This window comes from Danio aesculapii, chromosome 7, assembly GCF_903798145.1.
Source record: "Danio aesculapii chromosome 7, fDanAes4.1, whole genome shotgun sequence".
Taxonomy (NCBI): domain Eukaryota; kingdom Metazoa; phylum Chordata; class Actinopteri; order Cypriniformes; family Danionidae; genus Danio; species Danio aesculapii.
This window is the reverse complement of record NC_079441.1, coordinates 47,302,133-47,328,009: the sequence shown is the minus strand read 5'-3', so window position 1 is coordinate 47,328,009 and position 25,877 is coordinate 47,302,133. Positions and strand designations below refer to the sequence as shown.

Below are 25,877 nucleotides of genomic sequence, written 5' to 3'. Positions count from 1 at the left end.
ATCTCATTCGCATTCAAGACCCCTTCAAGTAAAGTGTTACCAAATTCAGTTAACAAAAACTCATGTCATCTTGAAGATGTTTTAGATGAAATCTGAGAGCTCCCTCATCCACAATAGATGTTCAAAGTCCAGAAAAGAAACAGGAAATTTGTCAAAACATTTCATGCGACTTCAGTGGTCAAACTGTAATCATACCAAGCTCAATAAACACTTGTGTTTGCCAAAAAAAAAAGGTAAAATGATTTCTCCAGTGTCTTCTCTTCCTCGTCACGTCTTTATGAATGGTGCAAGTTTACTATGGGCATGACGTATTGCCATTAGAGTCAGCAACCCAACAAGTTAGCATTGTACGCCTCTTAGGGAACAGGCAAACAGAAAAAGAAGACTGCAGCATTTTTACATGAACTTTTTTTGGTGCAAAAGTGTTTTTGAGTTTTATATGACTACAGTTGAACTACTGAAATCAGTTGCTGTCTATGAAGGATGAGAGAGCTCTCTGATTTTGTCTAAAATACCTTTATTTGTCTTTCAAAGGTGAACAAAATTATCAGGGGGTTGGAATGACATGAGGGTTGACAAATTAAAAGTACATCTTATTTTTTGGGGTAAACTAATCCTTCAAGGGGGCCAAAAGTGACTCAAGGAAATCTCCCCCATTCTGTTATCACACCTCAAGTCTGAACTGTTAATACATGACAGAATGGATCACTGCTCTCATTCGTTTATGCCAAATTCTGATCCTAACATTTCAATGTTGCTGCAGAAATCAGACCAGAATATCATTTTAATTGTGTCATGAATATTTTTGATCTCTTTTTTTCTGTGGAACAAAATGAATGTCATTAAAAACATTCTCAGTGAAAGTGACAATATTGTCAAATAACTTTATAACAGCTTGATAGATATTTAATAACATTTTAATGACAAATTCAATTAGTTTTTACTTTGTTTTTAATTTGGTTCTCTTTTAGTAAAATATGCAGGTTAAAGAGATTGGAAAACACAATGCCATCATTACAATCACATGTCTTTATTATTACATGCATGTATCATGAGAGATAGCTACAGTTGTAACTGGTCTAAGAATGTTTGTCAGATGTAAGGATGACTAGAACTAACAGATGACCTGCTCATTTTCCCATCAGTCCGGCCCACCCTGACAGTCCTGTGGGACTGACAGCTCCAGCCAGGCCTGTCCCACTCTGTACATATATATCGTTAAGAAGAGGTATAAAATAAACAAATATTCTAATGAATACACAAAAATGCTAAGCAAGTCAGAATAGAAGAATGTATCCACTAACACGCTACAGTGCAAGTTAGTCATGATGAAAATGTTAGTCCTCCAAAGCTGCAAGAGCTGGGATATTCCTCCGTCCAGACGTTCATTCCCGTACATAAATCCGTGTGCACACCACATCATCAGCCCCAAACATCTGAGAAAGAAAAGACAATTTCAGAATGTTCAGTTGTTTACACTTCATTTAGTTTATTATGATTCTGTAGTTACTGATTATGTGTAATTTAGTTTACATATTTAAATTTAAAAATAAGTGCTTGTAATTACATTACATTTTAATATGGTCATAATTTTAGACTACAAATACTTTTTATTGCATTGTCAGTCAGTCGGTCATGACATATATATATATATATATATATTATACAGTTGAAGTCAGAATTATTAGCCCCGTTTATTTTTTTTTCCCCAATTTCTGTTTAACAGAGAGATTTAATAACTTTAATAATAGTTTTAATAACTCATTTCTGATTTATTTTCTCTTTGCCATGATGACAGTAAATATAGGTAATATTTGACTAGATATTTTTCACGACACTTCTATACAGCTTAAAGTGACATTTAAAGGCTTAACTAGGTTAATTAGGTTAACTAGGCAGGTTAGGGTAATTAGGCAAATTATTGTATAACGATGGTTTGTTCTGCAGACTAGAAATATAATAATTTTGACTTTAAAATGGTTTTTAAAATGTACAAATGCTTTTATTCTAGCCGAAATAAAACAAATAAGACTTTCTCCAGAAGAAAAAATATTATTTGTGAAAATGTCCTTGAAAATGTCCATTTATTCAGAAAATAAGAGTTTTGTAAGAAAAATAGAAGTGTCTTTTGTTGCACAGGTATATTTGTTGAAATAGACAAAAAGTAAATTTTAGGTAACACTTTATTGTAATGGTCCATTTGAGTATTAGTAGACTGCTTAATATCTGCTGAAACTGCTTTAAACTAATTATAAGTAACTTTGCAAGTACATGTTGACTTACACAAACCCTAACCCCAACCCTAACAGTCTACTTATGCAGCTCATTTTTTAAAAGCGCTTTTGTTACTTACTTATCTACTGAGAAGTAGTTGGCATGTAGATGCAATGTAACTTATATTCAACCAACGGACCATCAAAATAAAGTGTGACCAAATTTTATGAGTCAAAATGATTTGTTGTTCTATTATGCCAAAATCATTACACTATGATCATGTTTAATGAAGTTTTTTTGTAAATTGCATAGCTAAGGATCAAATTTGGACAACTGCAAAGGTGATTTTCTCAATATTTAGATTTTTTTGAACCCTCAGATTGCAGATATTCAATCTCAGCCAAATATTATCCTAACAGGCCAAATGTCAGTTTAATTATTGCATGAATAAAATTCCAAAAAACAACAACAAAAACATTTATGATTGGTTTTGTGGTCCAGGATTAAATAGCTCATAGTTCAATTTTCACATTTCTCATAATTCAAAATCTCATTTTCAATTCTCAAAACTGAAATGTGCAAGTTTCAAATGTGAACTTGAATTGAGCCTTACTTAAAAGTACAGTATGTACATTTGACACCCAGTGGTTGAACTCGGTATTGCTTTCCTGGATCAAAACAAATGCAAACTCAGATTGAGTACATCAACAGTAGTGTGCCTGACTGTCGAGCCTAAAGACTTGTTTAAGGCTAATTTAATTCATGTTCTAAATAAAAGCAACAACATGCAATAGAAGGAACCAGCAAGTAAATTTAATAATGTTAAAGAGGTTTAATATGTATTAATTAGATTATAAACCTTAGCATTTCGCTGGAGTGCAGTGAGTGCACTATTCTGTGCTTCTGAATGGCTGTATTTCACTTTCTGTTGTGTTCTGGTGCAAACAGTCAAATTGCTCATCACTGCAAATCTAGTCACGTAGCATGTTGTTAGGACGCGGGCTTACAATGTAACCTGTTCACCTAATGTTTACGCTTGTCATATTTATATCATTTGCTAATTAATAACCTCATGTGGAACTCTGAATCTGCATCTTATTTTGAAATCTGTTACTCTCCACCGAAGGTCGCATTTCGCTCACGGATGCTTACTTTGAGAGCCTTTCTGAATGAATGAATGAATGAAATATGTGGTTTTCCACCAAGGCAGCCCTCGGTGGTGAAATATAATTGGCTAAACTGGCATTGGGTGGGTTAAAAAAAAAAACAAAGAGAAATTCCGGCACGTAACAGACATTTTCAAAGCAGAATATCTGACTTCAGCATTTTTTTTTCAGATAAACAAGTATGTTCACTTAGCATGTTTCTTAAATATCTGCAAACATACTCTGCCTTAGAAGAGTCACAAACTTCCATACAGCACCTTTAATAATGCTTTGATCGTAATGAGAGGAAGTCCATCTGACATCACCTCAGTGCAGCATTTCCATGTTTTCTGGAGTTTAAAAATCACACCAAAGCAGAACTAGAGCAGCTGACAACACCATTCACCATCTGCGCTCCAGAGCAGGAAGAGGCGAGGACCACCTCACACACTCTTTTTAAGAAAAAAATGGTGTTAGGACGGGCCATCTGCTGTGCCGGAGCCCAGGGACACATTAGAGAGAGGAGTGTCAGGCCACTACACACCGCCAGCATTCCTGCATGTAACATGATCAATTACACACATTTGACAAATATTTTCTGGGTCAACGCCGATACCTTTGCTCCATGATACCAGCTTTATACCCCTCCAAAAAAGCTGCACATTAATCATTTGGCTGGAAAAAGTCAGCTATTTATAATGAAGAGTGCAACAATCCACAAGACTAATGGTTGGAAATGGTTCATATGGTATCAACATTCATTTCCATAAACCAAAAGCAGATGCTATTGAAGTTGTATACGCAACAAAGCGCTTCTAAAAAATGAGCTGCAGTTGGTCAAATACTTTGGCGTGATTATTCAGCTCATGACAAAACAGCTGGTCACCGATGGAAAGACATGCATCACCATTGGGGTGTTTGATGTGAGGCAGCTGAATCACTGGATCAATCTGATGCATCACAGTTTCTGCTGGGACTAATAAGACACAGATGGGACTTGGGCATGTCTTGTCCTGCATGTTGTAAAGCCACCGATTGTGGCAAGGATCAGGGGTGTGTTAATGAAGACCCAAAATACCACTGGACGCTACCAAGTTGTGCTGCGTATTTTCCTGTTGAGGTCATTTATTTAGCTGTAGCTTTCCACAAACACAAGCCTAAAAATAATTTCAATGAATGTTAAATAAATTTCAATGGGCAAAATATAAATGTAACAACAAAAAAAAGGAAAATAGGTCAATACTATAAATAAAACGGGCTACAAATAGGGTATTTTGACAGCAATGCTATTGAATCAACATTATTTTGTTCATCAGAGAGTGCATTTTTTCCCCTCGGAGAGTAGAATGTATAATAATCTAAAGCTTGTATGGATAAAATGAAAACATTGATGCCAATAAAGAACTTATATACAGCAGTCAACGTTTAAATCGCCTTCCATTAAAGTTGTTCTAAAACTATTAAACAACACCCATTCTTGTTTAAGGCAATTTTGAAAAACATTTTTGATGCACGTTTTGAGTAATATTAATTTTAATTCATCTTAATTTCTATAGTAATTACATGGCAGTCATGCTATTCATCTCGGAAAAGCAGAAAAGCTAGTCCATGCTTTTATAACTTCTAGGCTGGATTACTGTAATGCTCTGTTCGCTGGTTGCCCAGCATCCTCTATTAACAAACTTTAGATAGTAAAAAATACAGCTGCCAGAGTTCTTACCAGGTCTAGAAAATATGATCATATCACCCCAATTTTATCCTCCTTACACTGGCTGCCTGGTAAGTTACGTACTGATATTATTATATTGCTTTTTACCTATAAAGCTTTAAATAATCTAGCTCCTCTTTATCTAACCAATGTTTTGTCTCACTACAGTCCAACCCACTCTTTAAGATCTCAAAACTCAGGGCTTCTGGTAGTACCCAGAATCGCTGAGTCTACTAAAGGAGGTGGAGTCTTCTCATTTATGGCTCCTAAACTCTGGAATAGCCTTCCTGATAATGTCAGAGGCTCAGACACACTCTCACCATTCAAAACTAGATGAAAAACCTATCCTTTTAGTAAAGCATACAAACAACACATCACACAACAGTATGATGCATGAGTGTGCTCCAGGACTTCCAGGACAACACATACACTTAATATCCTTCATTAAACATATACACACAGACATCACCTATATGCAATAAAATTGCAGGTTAATTATGCATATAATAACTTACATTTGATTGTAATTTTAACTCGATCTGATTCTAATGCAATAATGTGCACCTTTTGTAAAAAAGAGGCCAAATTTCTGGATTTACCACATATCTATTTAAAAAATAAGTATTCAAATGTCAATAAATAAAAAGGGTAACACTTTAAAGTTAGAATTAGTGTCTATTTGTTTTTTTTTACCTGCATTGAACTGAATATCAATTCCATAGATTTAAACTAAACCTTGTCAAAATCAGATGTGATGATGTATGTTAACTGCTGCATATCATCTCAAAAGTCTAGCCCTGCTGGGTGGAAAAGGTCACATGCCAAATTATAAAGGGAGTAAAAAATGTCAATTTTATGTAAAATAACACTTTATTAACGATTCACATGAAAAAAACACCTCTAAATGAGACTAAAGTGGACTGAATTTACCAAACAGAAAAGACGTTGTGTTTTTTTTGTCATAAAGATTCCTCAAAAAGTTCCTTATTTTATAGTTTAATAGCAATGTTATTTTTTAAGTCAAATAATTGCTTTAAAGACAACAGGTTTACTCACTTTTTAATAGGAACTAATTTCTTTTTATTGTGTAGTAGACCCCAAAAATGAACATTTAACTTTTTTCCCTCGGTAGAACACTACAGTGTGATAAAAGTGACAAAACTAAATAAGTTGACAACTTAAAATTGTAAGACACAGCTTTTATCTGAGTTCTGAGAAGGGTATAAACAGAGGTCAGAGCCAGCTTCAGGTAGGTGGGACTTGAGCTCCAAGTGGGCTGTATAAACCTGGAGTTTTTTTATTTAATCAATGTCTTGTACATGACACTAATATTGTGCTTTATGAATGTCTACACCTACCCCAACCCTAAACCCATCTTCATAGTAACCTAATGTGTTTTATTAACATCTACACCCCAACCCAAAATCCAACCTTACAGTAACCTGTTGTGTTTTATTAACGCCTACACCTACCCAACCCTAAACTCAACCTTACAGTAACCTGTTGTGTTTTATTAACGCCTACACCTACCCAACCCTAAACTCAACCTCACAGTAACCTGATGTGTTTTATTAACGCCTACATCTACCCAACCCTAAACTCAACCTTACAGTAACCTGTTGTGTTTTATTAACGCCTACACCTACCCAACCCTAAACTCAACCTCACAGTAACCTGTTGTGTTTTATTAACGCCTACACCTACCCAACCCTAAACTCAACCTCACAGTAACCTGATGTGTTTTATTAACGCCTACATCTACCCCTACCCTAAACTCAACCTTACAGTAACCTGATGTGTTTTATTAACGCCTACACCTACCCAACCCTAAACTCAACCTTACAGTAACCTGATGTGTTTTATTAACGCCTACACCTACCCAACCCTAAACTCAACCTTACAGTAACCTGTTGTGTTTTATTAACGCCTACACCTACCCAACCCTAAACTCAACCTCACAGTAACCTGATGTGTTTTATTAACGCCTACACCTACCCAACCCTAAACTCAACCTTACAGTAACCTGATGTGTTTTATTAACGCCTACATCTACCCCTACCCTAAACTCAACCTTACAGTAACCTGATGTGTTTTATTAACGCCTACACCTACCCAACCCTAAACTCAACCTTACAGTAACCTGATGTGTTTTATTAACGCCTACACCTACCCAACCCTAAACTCAACCTTACAGTAACCTGTTGTGTTTTATTAACGCCTACACCTACCCAACCCTAAACTCAACCTCACAGTAACCTGATGTGTTTTATTAACGCCTACACCTACCCAACCCTAAACTCAACCTTACAGTAACCTGATGTGTTTTATTAACGCCTAAATCTACCCCTACCCTAAACTCAACCTTACAGTAACCTGATGTGTTTTATTAACGTCTACACCTACCCAACCCTAAACTCAACCTCACAGTAACCTGATGTGTTTTATTAACGCCTACACCTACCCAACCCTAAACTCAACCTCACAGTAACCTGATGTGTTTTATTAACGCCTACATCTACCCCAACCCTAAACTCAACCTTACAGTAACCTGATGTGTTTTATTAACGCCTACACCTACCCAACCCTAAACTCAACCTTACAGTAACCTGATGTGTTTTATTAACGCCTAAATCTACCCCTACCCTAAACTCAACCTTACAGTAACCTGATGTGTTTTATTAACGTCTACACCTACCCCAACCGTAAACTCAACCTTACAGTAACCTGTTGTGTTTTATTAACGCCTACATCTACCCCTACCCTAAACTCAACCTTACAGTAACCTGATGTGTTTTATTAACGTCTACACCTACCCCAACCGTAAACTCAACCTTACAGTAACCTGTTGTATTTTATTAACGTCTACACCTACCCCAACCCTAAACTCAACCTCACAGTAACCTGTTGTGTTTTATTAACGCCTACAACTACCCCAACCGTAAACTCAACCTTACAGTAACCTGTTGTGTTTTATTAACGCCTACACCTACCCAACCCTAAACTCAACCTCACAGTAACCTGATGTGTTTTATTAACGCCTACACCTACCCAACCCTAAACTCAACCTTACAGTAACCTGATGTGTTTTATTAACGCCTACACCTACCCAACCCTAAACTCAACCTCACAGTAACCTGATGTGTTTTATTAACGCCTACACCTACCCAACCCTAAACTCAACCTTACAGTAACCTGTTGTGTTTTATTAACGCCTAAATCTACCCCAACCGTAAACTCAACCTTCCAGTAACCTGTTGTGTTTTATTAACGCCTACATCTACCCAACCCTAAACTCAACCTTACAGTAACCTGATGTGTTTTATTAATGTCTACACCTACCCCAACCGTAAACTCAACCTTACAGTAACCTGATGTGTTTTATTAATGTCTACACCTACCCCAACCCTAAACTCAACCTCACAGTAACCTGATGTGTTTTATTAACGTCTACACCTACCCCAACCGTAAACTCAACCTTACAGTAACCTGTTGTGTTTTATTAACGTCTACACCTACCCCAACCCTAAACTCAACCTTACAGTAACCTGTTGTGTTTTATTAACGCCTACACCTACCCCAACCCTAAACTCAACCTTACAGTAACCTGTTGTGTTTTATTAACGCCTACACCTACCCCAACCCTAAACTCAACCTTACAGTAACCTGTTGTGTTTTATTAATGTCTACACCACCTACACCACCTAAACCCAACCTACTTGTGGCGCAAGTCCCTTTCACTTGGAGGTCACCCGACATACTTGCTGTGTAATACCTCCCACTTGGAGGTCTCCGGGCTGCAGCGATACCTACTTGCAAGTACTGCATTTTTGCAAGAACTTTTCTTGATTTAAGTTGAGTCAGCTCAAAAAGCTAGCAAGTTGCCCTGCAATTTCATGTTGTCAATTTTTTATTTAAGAGTAACAACTTTTAACCCAAGTATAGCACTTGCCTCCTCGATTTAAGTTGAGTCAACTCAAAAAAAACTCTGCAGCAAGCCGAGTCAACTTTTTTACAGTGCATGGCCACTGATGATACATCGAGATGAAGCTAAATGAAAAGTTTGTGCAAGAAACCAGAAAATAATTTCCAATTCAGTCATTTAAAATGAAGTAAAATAAAATAAATGGAGTCAAATTAATTTACATTTGGTCTGGAGCTTTAAGACAGAAATAGTGAAGTGGGAATCTGTAATGTTAACATAATATAATGTAATACTACAATGACTGATCATTTGGAGACTTTTGTCTTCTTCTTTGGACTCTCACAGTAAAAAGTAGCCCCTGACCTGCATTTTATGAAGCAGTTTAGGTTAAAAACATTCTTCTGAAGGGAAAAAAAAAATCTCATATGGCCCAAGAGAGCAAATATTCTTTTCTGTTTTGGGGAGGACTGTCCCTTTAACTGCCTACACACATAAATGAGACATTTGCAGCAAGGAAATGCTATTGGTGTTGCAGAGGAAGTGTATCACAAGGTTAGAAGCTCCTGTAAGCTGTGTTCATTTATCCTTTATTTAATTGTCACAAGCGGCTCTTTACGGCGCATATTGTCAGTGACCCATGTGAAGAATAGTGAGAAATCATTTCACAGCCGGGCAGTTTCACCATCACACGTCTTTCCCAAAATCACTTTCAAGTTTACAACGGATACTTGAACGAGAGAGGAAGACATTTGATGTCCCTCGGGGGCAGCAAAGTCCACGAATAAAGCCAGTGATAAAAGCTGCTCGGTTATAAGGCCGCTTTACTGGTGTCCATCTGGCCTATAAAACAGAGCCGGCCAGATGTTTGCCCAACGCTGCATTTTTGTACAAATTCCAAACAAATAAACGAAAATCCAATGAATATGCGCAATCGCTCTCTCTCTCTCTCATGGGTGTAAGTAAATCACAAAGCATCTCGCAATATGTCAGACGTTCAGCACAAGAACAAAATGCTTTTAGTCATAATTTTTGATGAAAAGCTCTTTACCAGGATGAGTTCGTTCCCTCTCAGCTCTCGTGTCCAGTATGTTTTAGGGCCATTTCCGTCCAAAAGGGTCTGTCGGCAGGTCATCTTGTTCTCTGTCTCCCATGTGGCCAGGCTCTGCGAACAATTTACAGGCTAATGGCTCTCTCAAAATGGACATCTGTATTTACACGTACCGTACATGAGTTGTTTCCTAGGCAGAATGTTTCTCACAGGGATTCTTCTGTCCATTCACTCTTGAATTATCGTGTGCACTGAAAGTTAAAGGCTCTCAGTGCATTGATTTGAGGGAGTGAATCATAAGTAATGGGCAGAGGAATGAAGAGCACCACAGGTGACCTGCTACATCACACGATGAGTCACAGCAATGCATTTGACCCTTCACCTCTGGACATTCACTCTCCGTTTATCACCCTCGCCGCTCAAATCAAATTTCTGGAAGTGCTTTTAAAAATAAAATAATAAGTGCATTTCTTGCAGTTTTGAGTCTTGCAAAAATCTTCCAAATCTTACTTTTGTCCCCCTCAGAATTGTCTATATTTCATGCAAAGAAATAAAAGCATTTCTTCATTATAAATACATTATTTTACGAATTTTCCTCAAAATCCCAAGTTCTTAAAGCCTTCATTTCTCATTTCTCATCAGATTACAGCCATTTTCTTGTTATAAGCTGCAATTCAGTTTTTTAATACTAAAATATGACTTTTGCTGCTTGTTCAAACTACAGCACCAAACAACACACTTCTTAAGTTTCTTTAGGGACAATGTTTTATGTTCAGTCCACTTAAATTTGTAAACAATTTATGTTACAATTATGTTAACTTAATTAAGTTAACTTTATTGATTTGTGTTGGGACAACATGAAGAAATTGTGTGGAACCGAGCTATTTTTAGTCTAGGAGAAACTTACAGAATTTATTTTAGACTTTCTTATTCTGATTTCTTTTAATTCAGTTCATGCAATTCTAGTCATGATCTAATTTGTAATTCTAAGTTTTTATTTATTTTTTTGGTAACACTTTACAATAAGGTTCATTAGTTAATGCATTTACTAACATGAACTAATCATGAACAACACCTGTACAGCGTTTATTAATCATAATTGCACATTTACTAATACATTATTAACCTCCAAGTCCATGCTTGCTAACATTAGTTAATGCACCGTGAGTTAACATGAACTAACAATGAATAACTGTATTTTCATTAACTAGTGTTAACTAACATGAACAAATACTGTAGTAAATGTTTTGTTCATTGTTTGTTCATGTTAGTAAATGCATTAATTAACATTAACTAATGAACCTTATTGTAAAGTGTGACCATTTTTTTTAAATGTTACTGTCTAGGATTTTGACAAATGTAATTAATTTTTCACAGTCTTGAGTTATAAACACTTGTAATTCTTGGAGTCCTTATTTGAAGTTAAAAATGTTCTTTTATTCAGCTCTGCAGCTTTATTTCTGAAAGTTGCAAAAATTCTTGACTTTATTTATTAAAGTTACTTTATTACTTTACTTACTTTATTTTTCACAGTTTAGTCTTGCAACTTTATTATTATTTTTATTATTAAATTTATTATTTTTAAGGCAACTTGCAAAAAACAAATGAACAAAAACTATTTATGGCTTGTAATCACAATATACAAAGTCTAAATTGCAAGATATTTTCAAATTGGTTTATACAGTACTAATACATTGCTCACAGTGAGCAACATTGAATTAAATAGGACATTTTGAAGTAAGAAAGGCTAAAAAATATTTTCTATCATTAGTGCTGGGCAAAAATTAATTACGACAAAATAAACATTTAACAATTTATGTGTGTGTGCTGTGTATATTCATTACGTTTACAGTATATAAATATACCCATGCATGCATATTTTTGAGATGTTTGTTTATATTTAGATATATAAAATACATGTATATGATACAAATTATATGTAAAATAAAATAGTAACAAAAGTTTGTGTATGGCACTCATAGCAGTGCGATATGGCTGTATATCAGGACTTATGGGAGGCGTGTGTTACGGAGGCCAGCTAGTAAGTGCTGTGCAGGTAAACCTCACTCCTCTGACCTCTAAAGGTGCTCTTGCGACAGACGCTAGAGGCCATGATCTTTAGCCTCCTTGGTAGAGCACCCGACTTCCATGCGGAAGATCACCGATTCAATACCAGCCCGGAGCAGGTTGGGTGGCGTAGGACCGGCGGGGTTACATGTGCATTGGCTTCAGTGACAATATACAGCCATATCGCACTGCTACGTTTGTGATATTGTGTTTATACGACAGTTTAGCAGGTCACACACAGGTTGTGGCGCCGCAACATGGCATGCACATGACAGTTGGAAGTATCGCGCACATTTGCATGATATTTAAAATGAAACTATTCAGATGGCGCTCTGTGGTGCGGCAGAAATATGAACAGTGTCCTGAATCGAGGCTGGGGTCTGCGGACAGCCGCCAACTTGCGGCGCCGGTGTGTGTACTCTGATAGAAACCTATGTTTAGAATTCTGAAATGCATGGCTCTGCGTGGCGTGACACCGAGTGGCGCTTCTGTTGTGTGACCCCCTTTTGACAGCATAATCGTGTATATTAAAAAGAAAATCAAACATGGAGAGTCTAAAAATTGTGTGAGGAACTACTTTCTTTCGCCATTCATTCACATCAGCAGCTGACCTCAGAACAGCAGAAACCATTACTAATTCACCAACTTCACTAAAGAGATTTTTGAATGATTCTCTAGCGTAATGTCTAAAGTGATGACAAAAGAGCGGATTTTGCTCACATTTTAAGATTATAAGTCTGAACGTCATGAAATGCCATCAGTCTACAGAGATTTCCTGGTATTTCTCTGTTGCTATTGGGAGATCACAATAATTAACCCCGAAAAAGCCAAAGCAAAAGAAACAGTAGCAGATTATATGGTATAAATACAGCACCACAACATACAAAAGAGAGAGATCGACTTATCTGTTTTATAATGATTTGATCAGCTGTAGTCTGAAATACGAAAAGAAAACGCTGAGTTTTTCTCCTCTAGGGGCTTATTATGCAGCCTCTGTCGCCATCTTGTGGCGCAACCGTCTTTGCTCTGCTCAGTATGACAGGCTGATGGATGCCGATGTGCTGTCTCTCAGAAATAATAAATATTTAAAATAGGCACTATCCTCAGTGGCGGATTTAGGCATGGGCAATATAAGCGATCGCAAAGGGTGTCATTTTGCGGGGGGTGGTAGGAGGAGACGGTGCAAAACAAAATGGCCCCCGGTAAAAATCACATGTGGCGCAGTAAGCTTTGAGATATGTTTTACTTTATGCAAGTGTATTAATCCCAAGAGTGGTAAAGCCAGAATAAAGACGTTAGTGGCCATTCACAATTGGCATCTTTTGCACGCACAAGTTTGTTATTCTCTGTCAAAACAAAGACATTGGATATGAGTAATCGCCTTTAATCTTTGCCCAGCACCACTTTTGTAATATACTTCAGTAATCTTTGTTGTATCAACAAAGGCAAAACAATAAATAAATACAGTGTAACTGACTGACTAAATATGCATGACTGATTTTTTGTTGCCAGATAATCTCTGCCAAATAACTCAACAGAAAATGCGTGGGTGTCCACTTAAGTAAAAAACAGATGTTTATTTTGCGCCAAACCTGTGGTTAGGTTTATTTGCCTGTAAAAAGGCAGCAGTCATAAAGGTTAGCTTGTTAAAAAGGCTTTCGGCCTGCTGTCGCCCGGTTGCCCTTTCAGCAGCCTCTGATGGCCTGACAGGCTCAGAATAAACACTCAAACACATGCTGCCATATCTGCGCTCATCACTGCTGTAGTTCGCACACATTTTCTATTGCAGCGCTGGATGTGAGGGCTGCATTTGAATCAGATTTCCCTCAGATCCATTCAAATCCAGGAGATTAAAGGTGGAAGACATAAGGGTGACTAAAGCTGGGCAAGATAAGCCTGCAGTATTGCTTTGATGCGCTTGTGTGTCATATAATCTAATTTAGCAAACTGTCTGGGACCCGCTGCTCAGGTGAAAGAGAGATTAGCAGAGTCACAAGCTGTCTGTTCTGCATTACAATGGTAATCTTACAATTTGTATTGAGTAGGAGTCAAGACGGCATAGGCGTACATTTTTATAATAGTACACTAAAAAATGCTGGCTTGCCATAAACCAACATTGGGTCAGATATGGAGAAACTCAATGTTGGGTTAATTTCAATCTAATTTAAATGACACTTTTTAACCCAATGGTTGAGTTTTTCCATAGTTGACCCAACATTGGGTTATGACAACCAAGCATTTTTTGGAGAGCATGATTTAATTGAAATAAATACTTTATTAAAGTCAGAAAACTTTTACTTAATCAAAGTATTTATTTATATTTTTTTACTTTTACATTTTGTATTACTGACTATTTTGTATTTTAATTATTTCCACTCAATTAAAACCGTTAATTTACAATTGTTTGACTATATTTAAACAGACAAAGTTGTTTTTGTATTATCATTTGCTTTCAAATGGCATTATGAGTCCTGATATCTGCTCTGACAACTTCTGATGTTAAAAATGTAATGATATTTAAATTAACAGAATGATAGTTAACTGCACAGTGGTGGAGTGGGTAGCACGTTCGCCTCACAGCAAGAAGGTCGCTGGTTTGAGCCTCTGCTGGGTCAGTTGGCGTTTCTGTGTGGAGTTTGCATGGGTTTCCTCTGGGTGTATCAGTTTCCCCCAAAAGTCTAAAGACATGCGGTATAGGTCAATTGGGTAAGCTAAATTGTCCGTATGTGTGAGTGTTTCCCAGGGATGGGTTGCAGCTGGAAGGGCATCCGCTGCGTAAACATATGCTGGATAAGTTGGCGGTTCATTCCGCTGTGGCGACCCCTGATTTATATGATTATCATTTAATGATTTAAAAGTGACTTATTGACATGTTAAAGAGTTTGAAATGATGTAATGTCTTGGATGGTCATATAAATTGTTACAAAAAAGCTTCTATTACTTTATTTTACAGATTTATTTCTTAGATTTAATGTTCAAAAACTGATATATGCACTTTAAAAAAATGGATAACATTTTGACAAACTCAAAGACTGTGTTAAACTGTTTTTGAATTTAACCCAACAGCAGTTTTAAGGTACCAATAGGGACCTTATGGTAAAACCATGTAATCTTTTAAAAATACCACCCCACTGATACCTTCTGAGGGTGTATTTTTATAATTCGGTACTCTGTATATTGTATATCTGTATATTGTTTCAAAGTATTCAAAATGTCAATAAAAATCACATTGTTAAACTGCAGCATTATATTTTTACAAAAAAAAAATTCAAAACAGAAATCAAGACTCACAATGCAATTTGAATGTGTATAGAAACGTATAGTGCCGGGCGTTAAATGCTTAATTCTGATTGGCTGGTGAGCATTCATATCCGTGCAGTTATTTTCAGATAAATGCACATGCAGTTAAAGTCGTTCCAGGCAGGTTTAGAGATCCAAATCACTACACCAAATGATTTCAGTTATTTCACAGCCTACAACATCCACAAATCTCATCAAAACAAAAGAAATGGCTTTGAATACGATGCATTACACTGCAAAAAAATGGGCTGTTGCTAGAGCAGATATGGTTGTGGCTGGAAGTTAATGAAAATGATTTATATTATTTATTAAAATTCACATTTATTGTATTTTATTAACATCTACCCCAACCCTCAACCCAACCATCACAGTAACATAAAAACAGTAATTATACCAAGAATTATTTATGTTATCTATTAAATTACCCAATAAATTGCAATTTTAACGTCTACCCCTACCCCAACCCTAAATTCAACCATCACAGCACTGTAAAAATATGAATTATTGTCAGAAAAAAATGCTGCTATATTGATGTGAATATCCAGCTTGATCTCACGAGAAAACATAAGTATTTTACGTTTTGCCAGTTTAGTGGCTAATTCGTACGAATTCGTACGAGTTCAGTCGTACGAAATTGTACGATTTTAAAAAGAAGGCGTGGCACCTAACCCCACCCCTAAACCCAACCGTCATTGGAGGATGAGCAAATCATACTAAACTGTACGAATTAGATCGTACGGATTCATACGAATTAGCCACTACATCAAAAAGTTACGAATTGCTGTGCGATTGTGTTGGCATATCACACTTCCCGCCGGCCGTGTATTCTATCTACCAAAAAATGCTTTTCTTCATTTTTTGTCTTGTTTCTAGTCCAAATATCTACAAATAATGATAAATGACAGAATAATAATTTTTTTCTTTTGATGAAATGTTATTATGCTTACCCCATTGGCAGATTATTTAGCTTGTTTTAGGGGAAAACTCACTTAATTTCAACATATTGTTTTTTAAAACATGACTGAGAATATTTAAGAATTGTTTGATACTTGGACTAGAATCAAAACAAAATATCTTGGTAAGAAAAGCATTTTATTTTTGCAGTGTGGAAAATTCAGGAGCTGTTAGATGTCAAAAAATGAACAAATGTCTTAAATACAACATCTGACCCATGTCTGTAAACATATCAGCAGAATAATAGACTGCAGAGTCCAGCCTGTTGAATTATTAGAAAATAAAGCACAATCCCATCACCACTTTGGGTGTGCATTATTTTTTCAATAATTCAACGAGCTCACATCCATGATAACCAACAGGGAACTGTTAACTCATACATCCCACACTCCTGATAAATTGACAGAAAACAGAAATCCCCTCAGCTGTGTCACCTTGCACTTCCGTCCATCCACAGTTTCCTCGTTAAACTCTTGTCCGATCTGGAAGTTGATCTCGGTGGTTCTAACGGTGGTGGAGGTCTTGATGTAGAACTGCTCCCCATTCTGACGAATCTCCACGTGGGGTTTAGAAGCAGCTGCACAAGCCACTTTCCTCAGCATCGCGTTCACCCCTAGATCACACAAAAAAAACAGCGCATGAGACCACAGCAGGCATCTCAAACCTCTCACTTTTGTAAACATCTTCAGCTTTATGTCATTCAGACACAAACGTCTCCAAATGAAATGATTATTATTTACAGTAGTGTCGTCACTCTTGACTGAGCTGTGATTATCCACTTGCAAATCTCACTCTAATTCTTTCAAGATTGCACACTCACAGCACATATTTGCATCTGCTGCAATCCACTTGTTAAGTTGACTTAAAAGGATAATTCGCACAAAAAAATGAAAATCTAATGACTGTTTACGTAAAGCAAAGTGGTTATACACCTTCTCATGAGCTCCTGTTTTAAATGTTCATTTAGACAGAACACTTTTCTATTGTTTTCTATGTAAACAAGCACTAAACTGTCATGCGTGACCATCGTGTTTAAATACACGAGTTCATGAGTAGTTAAGAATGAGTTTATTATAATGTGCCCCTTCAAGTAAAGTCATGACATAAAGATACATTAATGCGTTATGAGTTCATGTTAGTTACATTCAGTGAAAACCAATTCCTTTAATACATTGATTAACAAATATGTATTAACAAGTTAATAAGGTAATGGGACTTTTAATAAGGTAATGTGACTCTTGTTGTGGTTAAAGTTGGTTCTCGATTCGAGCATGCATTAATCCTATTGTGCTGTTCAAATTTACTCTTTAGTTATGTTAAAGGCTGTTTTTGCCCCATTGACTTCCATTATAATGGCATTCATGATTGCAAAGCCATGACACCATATGCAGTCTTGATTGTTGCTGGTTTTGCCTGTTGGTAAGAGGTAATTTGTGTAATATTTCCTGTTGATCATCAGTTGGCAGCATTAAACTTTTCAAGAGTTCTGGTTTAGATATTGCTTGATAATGTTAGCAGGTTTGGCATGCTGTCCCGGGAGAGAACCCTGAGCTCTGAGATAATTAAGCCCAGGGCTCACGCCTGGTCAATGAGCATGTAAGGGAGTATGAGATCAGGTAGTTCTTGACAGCTACCCGAAATCATTCGATCTATCCTTGATTATTGTGGGAAGCCCTAGATGAATAGACCACCAACCACACTAGCGCATATCTACATGGTGAATCTCGGTACTAAAGAACTCATATACTGTTCCTGTTGGTTTATTCAATTTACTTATGTCGCATGTCTTTTGACTGTAGGAAGAAACTAGAGTACCCGGGGGAAACCCATGTGAGCACAGATAAAACATGTAAACTCCGCACAGAAATGTCAGCTGGCCCAGCCAGGATTCAAACCAGCAACCTTCTTGCTGTGAGGCAACAGTGCTAGCCACTGAGCCCCCTTGTCGCCCAATCCTGGATTAATCTAGAAAGAGGAGAAGTGAGATGGGGTTGCATGGGGGGTTCTTCAAAAAACGAAGATAAGGGAGTAAAGTTAGACAGGATATTTATGTTGAGTTTGGAATGATCTGATTGGCTTACTAATGATTACAGATGGGGGAACGGCCCTGGTCAATCATATCACGTGCTCCTCTCGAAATTAGTTTGTGAAACTTCACTTAGATGAGCTCTGTGCAAAACAAGTTTCTGGCTTTTAGTTCTATGGAGTAAAATAGCATATTATAGTGTGATGGCTTTGCAATCCAAAAGAGTCGTTGACAGTGTATTGAGTGTATTGTTTTCGATTTTTAAAGCATTTTCCCAAAATATGTGTTAAAATAAGATTTGTCACCAACATTCATACCATTTGCTAAAACACAAAGAAAGTTGTGGCCAATTTAGGACCAAAACCCCTTATGGAGCCACAAAGATCCACATATATTTTGAAAATGCACATAAAAAATTAAGCACACAACTGAGTAGGATAAACCGAGTAGGATAAACTTTTTATATCATGAGAAAAAATGCGCCTAAACTATAATAGAAACACATTTTCAGAATAAATTAGCATAAAAGTTATTCAAGTTTTGTTTTAAGAGATCATGTGACAACAAAAATCTGTGCAATGGGACTGAATTGATGGACAAACCAGCTGACCAACCACATTGTAAAGCAGGGGTCACCAATCACGGTCCTGGAGGGCCGGTGTCCCTGCAGGGTTTAGCTCCAACTTGCCTCAACACACCTGCTTGATTGTTTCAAGAATACCTAGTAAGACCTTGATTAGCTTGTTCAGGTGTGTTTGATTAGGGTTGGAGCTAAACTCTGCAGGACACCGGCCCTCCAGGAACAAGTTTGGTGACCCCTGTTGTAAAGCATCTGAAATCTTGCCTCGGTCTCTGCATAATCCTTTAGCCAAAGTCTGTCTTTACAGTGGTTTGCTATTATTACCTTCCAGAACTGTCTTGTGCGGCTGCACTCACAAAGAACATCTCACTCCTCCAAAAGCCACCATGCGTTCAATGGATTTGTCTTCATATTCTAAGGTATAAGTAATTTATAATATAAGAAAAAAGACCCATGGCGGCTTCTCCTACTACAGTAAATTTAGTTTTTCTTTTTAATAGTTGGCAACACTGATTTTGTTCTCTTTGACTGCTTCATTCACGTTTTATGCAATACATTTTATTAGCATCATTGGAATCCAACATTATTCACTACATCTTCCTTTGTGTTCAACAGAAGTAAGAAACTAAACATGTTTGGAACAAGTAAAGGAGGAGTAAATGATGGCAGAACTTTAATTTTTGGGTGAACTTTCCCTTTATGCCAGTGTTTCTCAACCACTTTCCTGATGGACCACCAGCCTTGCACATTTTTCGTGTCTCTTTAACCAAACACATCTGATTCAGATCATCAGCTCATTAGCTGAGATTGAAAGACCTCTAATAGGTGTGACGGACAAAGGAGACATCCAAAACATGCAGTGTTGGTGGTCCTGCAGTAGTATGGTTAAGAAACACTGCTTTAAGGAACACTATTTTCATGTTCAAGCTTCTCATTTGAAACTCTATCAGTAGTCATTTATGACCACAGGGAAGTCATCTCACACAATAAAGGTAATCTTTTACAGGATCCTGGTGTGCGTTACAGTGTCTGGACTTGCTGCGAAAAGTCAGGATCTGCTTTCACATTTTTTCATAATGTGACTGACATTCATTTTTCCTCATAACTAAGGCAAAGCAAGCACTCTTATGGTTGTGGCATTTTTCTGCATAAATATGGAGTGACCACAGAGTAGATTGTTATCAGCAGATGTTGCACTGACAGGCTGTTGACTGGAAGGAATGCCTCAGCTCTTGTGTAGTGCCTACTTGGACAAGGTTTAAACTCTACAAGGGCTTATAACGTAACCTATTAGAGTGACTAACTGTCTGATCAGTTTCATAAACATTTGAATTCTCAGCATGGCTGTATTTATGCCTGGAAAGCATTCAGAGACTGAGCAGTTTTCTGGAGAACTGTAGACATCAGACTTATTATTTGGATGAGTATGCGCTAGCATTTAAACATTTATTCATTCTTTTTCTTTTCAGGTTAGTCCCTTTAATAATCCGGCGTCGACACAGCGGAATGAACCACCAACTTATCCAGCATATGTTTAACGCAGTGGATGCCCTTCCAGCCGCAACCCAACACTGGGAAACACCCATACACTGGCACACACATTCACTACGGCCAATTTAGCTTATTCAATTTCTGTATAGTGCATATCTTTGGACTGTGGGGGAAACCGGAGCACTTTTTTTCATTATTGTTGTATTGTGCTGGATTGTAATGGATTACTTTACATTGTATTCATTTATTTATTTGAGTTATAAACTCACAATTTGGACTTTTGTTTGCTCAGAAATGCAACTTAGGGCTCTACGATCTAGACGCAAAGTCTGAAGAGCATGTCCGAATCCACTTTTGCTGTTTTAAGGACGGAAAAATACGCTCTGCGGTCTGGCGCATGGTCTAACAGGGTTGAGCTTATTCTCTTAATGAGTTATGGGTGTGTTTTGAGAATAAACCAATTAGAGTCTCATCTCCCATTCCCTTTAAGAGTCAGTTGCGCAGATCCATGGCGCATTTGCTATTTACATGGCGGACAGTTGTCGTGAATAAATTGATAAAAGCCCTCCAACATGAAGGCAAAGAGGCAGTGGTTTTTTATTTATGTAGAAAATAATAATTTTGTAACATTTTAATCCTTTAATTCTTTTTCATTTGTAAAGATATTTGTGTATTGCTGTAGATCCTGTGTGTATTAAGCAATGTTTAAGCGAGGCGCACAACTGACGTGCTCTGCGCTGGACTTTAGACCTGCTTTCAGCTGGTCTATTGCACAGTCTTTTTAGTTCCTCAAAATAGCAACGTGCCAACAATGCACCTTAACACACGTTTATTTTAGACCTGAACACCCATGAGTCCACAAAATGGTGCAAATGGATTTGATATTTTTGAACAACGTGGTGGAAAATGGGAAAATTAGGGTTGCGTTGATCTGAAAATAGCAACACGCCGTGGCAAAACATCTTGTGCCTTATTGCGCCAGGTGTATGATAGGACCCTTAATATCTAAGCTCATTAGAACCCAGGCTTTTATGACAATTCTACCATTCAACATTTAAAATACATTTATTTGACTATCATATCAAATTTATATTACTTTTGGATTATATTTATAGTACTATATTTATGAATGAATGAATGTTTTGTTCATTCAATGATTCACTAATTCAAAGAAAGTCTCAACTTTTTACGTATCTACAAATATCATTTTAATTTGAAGTTTTCCCTTCATTCTTTCTAACTTTCAATTCATCTGATCAGTTTCCACAAATATCAAGCAGCACTACTGTTTTTAACACTGATGATGAGAAATGTTTCTTGAGTAACAAATGTCAGCGTGTTAGAAAAACAAAATTCAGCTTTAAGATGACAAGAATAAGTCACATTTAAAAGAGTTCAAATATAAAAGAGTTATTTTAAATTGTAATAATATTTCAATGCACTATATGTAATAAAGTCAAAGAAAATGTTACTATAAATTGTCTGTAGCTTGTGATTTGTGATGTGTTTTCTATATTATTATTGCTTTCTTATTGTATTATAGGACCTGCATATCTGCTCTGAAGTCTTTTATTGTTGAAATTTGAACTCTGCAGTTTCTAAAAAGACTTTGATTAATGTTTCCAGTAGTATAAAAAATGGTCTGGGTTTGTCATGTAAACTACAATTCAAAACCTTATTTTTTTCTCTTAGGGTTTATTAATGCTGTTTTTTCAATCAAATAAATGTGCACTGTAAAAAAATAGATGTTGCCTTTAATTTTTAAGTTGAATCAACTTAACTTCCCAAGCCATTTCAACTTACCTTTTTAAAACTTAAAACAAAATGAATCTTCATTCATTTTCTTTTCGGCTTAGTCCCTTTATTAATCCAGGGTCGCCACAGCGGAATGAACCGCCAACTCATCCAGCACATGTTTTACGCAGTGGATGCCCTTCCATTTGCAACCCATCTCTGGGAAACATCCACACACACATACACTACGGACAATTTTAGCCTACGCAATTCACCTCTACCACATGTCTTTGGACTGTGGGGGAAACCAGAGCACCCGAAGGAAACCTATGCGAACGCAGGGAGAACACACAGAAATGCCAACTGACCCAGCCAAGGCTCGAACCAGCGACCTTCTTGCTGCGAGTTGACAGTACTACCTACTGCGCCACTGTGTCACCATAAAATGAATCTTGCATAACTTAAAAAAAAGAGTTTAAACAAGGTTAACTAATTTTAATAAGGTTAAGTAACATTTAAAATTCCAGTACAGGGTTGAGGCTGATCAGTGTTAAAAACAGTAGTGCTGCTTGATATTTGTGGAAACTGATCACATAAATTGAAAGTTAGAAAGAATGAAGGGAAAACTTTCAATTAAAATTTTATTTGTAGATACAAAAAGAGTTGAGACTTTCTTTGAAATAGTGAATCCTAGAATGGACAAAGCATTCATTCATTCATAAATATAGTAATCTAAATATAATCTAATTATAAAATAAATTTGACATGATAGTCAAATAAATTTATTTTACATGTTGAATGGTAGAATTACGATAAAGGCCTGGAGAACTTAGAAGTTAACTTGCATTTCTGAGCAAACAAAAGTCAAAATTTAGTTTATAACTCAAATAAATAAATGAATACAATGTAAAGCAATCCATTACAATACAGCACAATACAACAATAATAAAAAAAAGTGCTCCGGTTTCCCCCACAGTCCAAAGAACACTATAGGTTAAATTAATAAGCTAAATAGGCTGTAATGTGTGTGAAAGTGCGTGCATGGGTGTTTTCCAGTGTTGGGTTGCGGCTGGAAGAGCATCTGCTATGTAAATAAAACAAATGCTGAAATTCCAGCAGTTCATTCCACTGTGGCGACCCTTGATAAAGAAGAGACTAAGCCAAAGAAAAAGTGATTATACCTTATTTTTACAATGCAGCACCGGCAGAATTAAAGGTCCTCTTTCTTCTAAATATAATATAGATATCTTAGTCAGGACACTCAAAGAGTAATGTAAAGTTTTAATAAATAAATAAATAAATCCGCTACGTAAAAAACATATGCTGAAATAGTTAGCGGTTCTTTCCGCTATGGCGACCCCATAAAAATAAGGGACTAAGCCGAAGAAAAATGAATGAACATTAAAAAAACTGTAAGTGATCATAGCTTATTTTTACAATGAAGCCTTGGCAGGATTAAAAGACCTCTTTCTTCTAAATATAGATATCTTAGTGAGGACACTCAAAGAGTAATGTCAAGTTTTAATAATAAATAAATAAATAAATAAACAAATAAATAAATAAATAAATAAGTAAATAAACCAATAAATAAACAAATAAATAAGTAAATAAACCAATAAATAAACAAATAAATAAATAAATAAATAAAACTTTTTCAAGACGTTGTGGCCAAAAATTGTAAAAAATTGTGGGTTCTTTTATTGGTAGTAAATAATAATATGTAATTTGGTAAATCCATGGAAAAGGTGCATTGCTGTGCTTTAGCTATAGTGTCAGCACTGCTTTGAGAATTTGAATAAGAATCCAGGCTTCCAAACTCAAGACACAAAAGAGCCCGAAGAAGCAGTCCAGCAGCCCGAAAATAACAGTGATTTACTCTTCACACTAGTTAATCCATGAATATGCTATTGAAGAGCAAACAGCAGAGGAAGAGAGAGGATCAGGACGTGGCCTAAACAACAGGATTAAACAGTCTCCTATGATCCCATATAATGAAGAGAGTTTATCACTTACCCAGCGCTTTGAGAAGCTCCTCAAAATTCTCACTGCTCTTCATCTTCCAGGTTCCAGCAAAATTGGGCATCTTGACCCTCTTGCTTTCAAATCTTGCCTTTTATTTCAAAAGCCTATTGATCTGTTAGCACTCAGTGTCCACTCCGTTTCGGTCTACTACAGTGTCACCCTCTCTTTCCCTCTCTGTATGTGTGTGTGTGTGTGTGTGTGTGTGTGTGTGTGTCTTGGCTTCTGGACCAGGACTGATATCAAGCATCTGTGACGTTTGTCTGTGGTTCCTCCCTCTCGTCCAGATGGATGTAATGGCTTACAGGAGCAACCCATTCTCTAACGCTTCTCATTCATCTCACACACTTCTATTCAGCGCTTTAATACAAGCCGCTGTCACATTTATTCTCATATAAAGCTCCTAAAGACTTTAAGCAGTCTCTTCATACTCTTATGAAGTCATCTATCCTTCTACCATTCTTCAACTTTGGGATGGAAGTGAGCGTAAGTGATAGGTTTCATTTTCTGCTGGTGCACTTTTTTGAACAGTTTTGAAAATTGCTGCCAAGACTCAATCATTTTTTATCTCTCTCGCTTTAAAAAAGTAATAAGGCAATCTAAACTCCTAAAGCTAAAACTGTAGTGTTTAGTTCATACTCTAACGGCATTACTTTTTTATTGTTCTGCCACTTTTGTAGAAACATGTGGAAGGAAATGGGGAATTTTCTAGCATAAAGATGAAATTATGCAATATTCCTTCACTGTGAAAAATCCAACAAAAAAAAGTTGAAATTCTTTTTTTTTTGTTTTTGTTTTTTTGTTGGTTTGGCAAAAATCTGTAAACAAAAAGTCTGTACAATTAACGTTTACTGAACCTAAATCAAACATTTCTTCTTTAAGTTTAATAAATTTTTTGAGCAAATCTTTGCAGGTTCACCCAAAAAAGCTTCTGCCAACTTGTTACTTTAAGTTGAGTTAATTGAGACCTCCTCACTAGAAAAATAAAGGTTGCAGTATTTCTAACCCTAACAACAACAACTAAAATAGTAGTAACACTAATAATAACATTAATGTCATTATTATTAACAACAACAACAAAATACTACTGCAATAATGCTAACGTAACGTGATGTTGAAGTTATTCTTCTTTAGCAATTTATCTTTTTTTTATCTCACATTTACTTAGTTCGCTCTACAAAAAGAAACTCTATATGTATATACGCATATAAATGAATATTCATGTATATATATATTTTTTCATTTTCATTTTGTTAGGAAAAAATGTCCGTGTATATATATATATATATATATATATATATATATATATATATATATATATATATATATATATATATATATACATATACATATATATATGTATATATATATATATATATATATATATATATATATATATATATATATATATATATATATATATATATATATATGGATATTTTTTCCAAACAAAATGAAAATTCTAATTCAAATGTCTAAAAAGATCAAATAATAAATCAAACTTTCAAAACAACAACCCAAATGATAAATCAAACGCTTAAACAATCAAATAATACATCGAAATGCATTCTTAAATGAGAAATCAAATGTGTTTGATATTTAATTTTCATGAACAACTGAGTAAAGTCCTGTATTAATTAAATGACAAATCAAATGCTCAAATTAAAGC

At 36.1% G+C, this 25,877-nt stretch overlaps 1 protein-coding gene across 1 annotated transcript; it reads right to left on the bottom strand.

The window, feature by feature from the left end:
• Positions 1–500: 500 nt before the first annotated feature.
• Positions 501–24,410, bottom strand: crabp1b (cellular retinoic acid binding protein 1b). The gene is made up of 4 exons (XM_056462017.1): positions 24,203–24,410; positions 16,793–16,971; positions 10,038–10,151; positions 501–1,436 (listed from the first exon to the last, which is right to left on the bottom strand). Exons 1-4 carry the CDS (start codon positions 24,270–24,272, stop codon positions 1,386–1,388), a joined length of 414 nt encoding a protein of 137 aa, XP_056317992.1. The 5' UTR covers positions 24,273–24,410; the 3' UTR covers positions 501–1,385.
• Positions 24,411–25,877: the final 1,467 nt, after the last annotated feature.